Source organism: Amphimedon queenslandica, unplaced genomic scaffold, assembly GCF_000090795.2.
Source record: "Amphimedon queenslandica unplaced genomic scaffold, v1.1 AMPQUscaffold_13260, whole genome shotgun sequence".
Taxonomy (NCBI): domain Eukaryota; kingdom Metazoa; phylum Porifera; class Demospongiae; order Haplosclerida; family Niphatidae; genus Amphimedon; species Amphimedon queenslandica.
Genome location: NW_003546504.1, coordinates 45,664 through 49,726, shown reverse-complemented (window position 1 = coordinate 49,726; position 4,063 = coordinate 45,664). Strand labels below are relative to the sequence as shown.

Genomic DNA, 4,063 nt, shown 5'->3' with positions numbered 1-4,063 from the left:
CCATGAGGATGTTATCAGTGGAAGGGAACAATTAATGAAAAAATTGAGACCCATCTAAAATTAAATACCGTAATTCTTCTAAAATTTCGCACCTCTAAATAATTTTTAAGCACTTTTATTTCAAAATTAATTCTAATTATTTGTTTTGTTAATTATAATGAAAGTTCTTCTAATTTCATTATTTCCATCCAATTTCAACACTCGACAGCATTATAACACATGGACCTGTGCTGGAAGAGGCCAAAAATAGTGTCTAACTCACAGTGATGCCTCGAGCAGCACTCTGCTGGACAGATGACTGCCATTAGTAGGCCTAAGTTCAAGATTCAGATTGTGAAGATTATTAGTTGAGCAACAAAGAAGCATTGGCAGACTTACAATATCTTATCCAAACATGCATCTTAGTGCCTCCTATTTCGTCATAATTAATTGTTAGTTGGCCATAAAGGCTTAGATTACTCTAATTATTCGTTTCCAAAATTTATTTATCAAAAGTGACTGATATTACACACTGTGCAATGTACAGGTAAATGGCATCATTCAAGTTTTCATTTAATAAAAATTCAATGCCTTAACTACATGTACATGCATGTACCATATTTCCTTGAATAAGGGCCTAGGCGTTTACTGCTTAACAGTGGCAAAAATCACAAAATAATAAAATAATAAAGATCAAAACCCAGGCTAAAACCTGCACCTCTATGCTCAGAAGACTGAGGATGAACAATTAGGCTACTTGGACCACTCTAAACAGAGGTGCACAATACTGCACATGCATGTAGTACTGGGTAAAATATGGGTATCTATAGTGGTAGTATATTATTGATAGGCACTTATGTGAGTAGGGCCACCCATTTAAGGGAATACGATATGTTCACATTAAAAGGGGAACATGCATGTTGTAAACTGTTCACAATGCAGCTTAATTAAAACATGAATCATTGAAATAGTTACCACAACAATGTACATGCACCACATGTATAACTTAGTCCAGCACTTAAATGTGGGACAAAGCAGCCACACATTGCCAGTACTTTTGCAACATGTACAGTTGTACACATACATGTACATGTACATGTAACTTGCAATGCTGCTGACAATAAAGCCTGTATTGTGTGGTGAAAATCCTGTATCTAAAAAGTTCATACAGCCACAAAGACTTTAGATGCAGCCATTTGAACATAAGAAAATGTTGAAATCAAATAGATAGTAAGTGGTACATGTACATGTACATCTTTACATGTATATTAACATGTAATACCTTGTAAGCGATGCTCAACAATGTAGCATACTTGATAAGTTGTTCTTTCAGCAAACCAATTATCACCTAAGAATGCTAGTACCTCATTTGTTCTATACAATTGTCCTGGGATATAGGCAACTTTTCCAATAGGTACCTATGACAAGAAATGAAATCTAAGTAAAATGGCAAACCAGTACATTATTGACAAGAGTCAATTGGAAGAATATTTTGATTCAATGTCACCTTAAGATAAAATGACATGATACAAGTTTGCATCAAACAATATACATAATTGCATAATACTCTGGAACTAAAAATAATTAGTCCCCTGCAAAAGCTCATGTGACATACACGTACATGCAATTTAGTACATGCATAACTACTATCTATAATTTCATAAAGGATCAAAAGTAAAAAAATTCCAGTGAACACTATAATAAATTATCATTGCTACATGTACATGCACATTGTCATGAAATGCTTACCATTATGTTAGCCGATAATTTTTTTGGCAAAGAATTTAAACGCTCCAATAAAACTTCATAGTCTCTTTCAAAATCAATCCTAAAATAAACAAGCGTAACAGTGTTAAAATATTCCCATAATTGATTTCAACACCTTGCATGCACAGGTAGACACTTTTTAAAACTTAAAGAGTTTCTCTCTACCTTCAAATGCTTCTAGGGAAGTCTTTAGACAGTATCTCTATGTTCTCTTGCTGTTAGAAAGCTCATAACTTCATCCCGTGTGTAAGCTGCCATTTCGTTTGCTGTGGCCACACCCACTTACATAAAGGAGTGTGGGTGGGTGGTTGCTAAGGCATGTTATTTCTCTAATACAACATGCATAGAAGAAATGTAAGTGTCGACATACAAATCTATAAATATAGATAGCACGACGGTGAAATCAATTATAGGAACGACCTGGGGGCTTTGCCGGCCCCCAGGTCGTAAAAATGGGAAATGAGACGATACTACAAGATAATTATTACTTTTACTAAATTGAGGTATAAGTACTGTGTACATGAAAAAAGTTACTCACTTACATAAACATACACAAGTACATGTACATCTTATGTACATGTACATGTATATGTACATTGTATGTTTGTGTATATGCAGATCAACATGTACAAACTTTAAATTTAATTACACATGTACATCATCATTGCTATCAAAGGCTGTAAATGTTAGAGTAATAGACCAGTTGGTGCTAAGTACATGTACATGTATATTCACAGAATTTTAAGTATATTCACCGTGATACCAGAAATAAAGTAAAATTTTCCTACCACAACTTTGGAGTCTTAGTTTATTAAGAGTAGAATCGGAGAAAGCAATATCTTTGCTTCTACATGTATATCTTCTAGTGGCATTTAGTAAAGTCCATGAGCCCACTGCAGACACTGGATGATGGTTAGTAGCAAGATTGCTGAAACGATTGCTGTAACGAATAAATACAGCAGTTGTTAAAGAATAAGCTCTTTTCGCGATTGCTCCATAGACAACCATTGATTTTACTTTATTTACAGTATCACGATGAATATACTTAAAATTCTATGACTATACTTAGCACCAACTGGTCTATACCAAATACATTTAAAACTTAATTGACATGAGTAAAATTCAATGTACACGTAGATAGCATAAAATAAGACACAAAATATCAAATGCATAATCATGTAACCTACATGTGTATAGTCTCGGACCCCACTGACTATATAGGCTGGGTAATGGTCTGGCTAGCAAGACTAACCATGTACATTCTTAGCGTTGCATTGCCAGGCTCCTTTCTAGGAGTCTGGCTACTACATTCTTGTCACAACAAACTAGACAAAAATTATAGCTTTACCCCCCTCATTGCCCAGATTACAACTGTGCAAGAGTTTTATCAAAATGATTGACTGTAGTTCTGGCTCTACCATTGCTTTATTCTTTCTTCAACAACTTGAATAGCCTATTGTTGGTGAGTGACAAAGTTATTAGAATACAACTAATAATAAAATATCATACTTCTAGTTGCTTTTTCCTTAATTTGTCCATAGCTCCAAGTCTCCACAGTCAGAGCCACAGTCCACTCTCCAACAAGACCTCTAATAAGGCAAGACTAAGACAAGACACCGAGCAAGACTCAGTCTAGTCTGTTCATGTCCGTATATTATTGATTTACTATCCCAGTTAACACGTGTGTACCCGTGGCACTGGACAAAATGGCGTTAATATGTAAGCATCAAAATGTAACTGTGTTTCACCGTATGGGACGCTTATACTTTACCAAATGCGTTATTTACCGATTGCCAATGATGCCTTCTTCACTCTTTAAGCAATTGGCCACAGGTATGTACAGGACTAGTAGTTGTAGTTACGAAAGTACGTTTAACAGATGCCAATATGAAAGATGAGAAATGGAGTCCCCAATCAAGAAGGACGGGTGTCATTTCTATTAAACTTGGCATGTCTCAACTGTGGGACCACAAAGCTCGACGCATTCCAGTGACACTTTTGCAGGTAATTGTTTTAGATAGTTTGGCTTGGAATTTTCCGGGTGGAAGATAATGTGATATTCGGGGGGGAATAGAGGTTCTGCGCGAGTCAATTAATTAATGCACTTCCTTTACAACCGTTGCTATCTGCCATGTTGGGTGTCTGAGAGTGTTATAATTAGCATGTGGTGTACATGGTTGCAATGCCTGGACACACTTGTTGTATTATAAACTGTAAAGCAGGTATAGCCTGTCATGTAGCTCATCTTCTACAAGATTCTTTAGAATTCCTTAAGTAATTTATCAGGGAGAGCAGACAAAGTGTCTTAGTGAAAGAA

General features: G+C 35.7%; 1 protein-coding gene across 3 annotated transcripts; it reads right to left on the bottom strand.

The window, feature by feature from the left end:
• Positions 1–1,228: 1,228 nt before the first annotated feature.
• LOC109583976 (unconventional prefoldin RPB5 interactor 1-like) lies at positions 1,229–3,401 on the bottom strand. Of its 3 annotated transcripts, none has more exons than XM_019999525.1 (4): positions 3,256–3,396; positions 3,165–3,199; positions 1,729–1,807; positions 1,229–1,397 (listed from the first exon to the last, which is right to left on the bottom strand). In XM_019999525.1, the coding sequence occupies exons 1-4, from the start codon at positions 3,283–3,285 to the stop codon at positions 1,248–1,250; spliced, it is 294 nt and encodes a 97-aa protein (XP_019855084.1). In that variant the 5' UTR covers positions 3,286–3,396; the 3' UTR covers positions 1,229–1,247. The 3 variants fall into 3 exon arrangements, 1 of the variants encoding a protein (XP_019855084.1); XR_002185795.1 differs by having other exon boundaries at positions 1,262–1,397; positions 2,934–3,199; positions 3,256–3,401; XR_002185796.1 differs by lacking the exons at positions 3,165–3,199; positions 3,256–3,396 and adding an exon at positions 1,912–2,927 and having other exon boundaries at positions 1,262–1,397.
• Between the last annotated feature and the right edge of the window lie 662 nt (positions 3,402–4,063).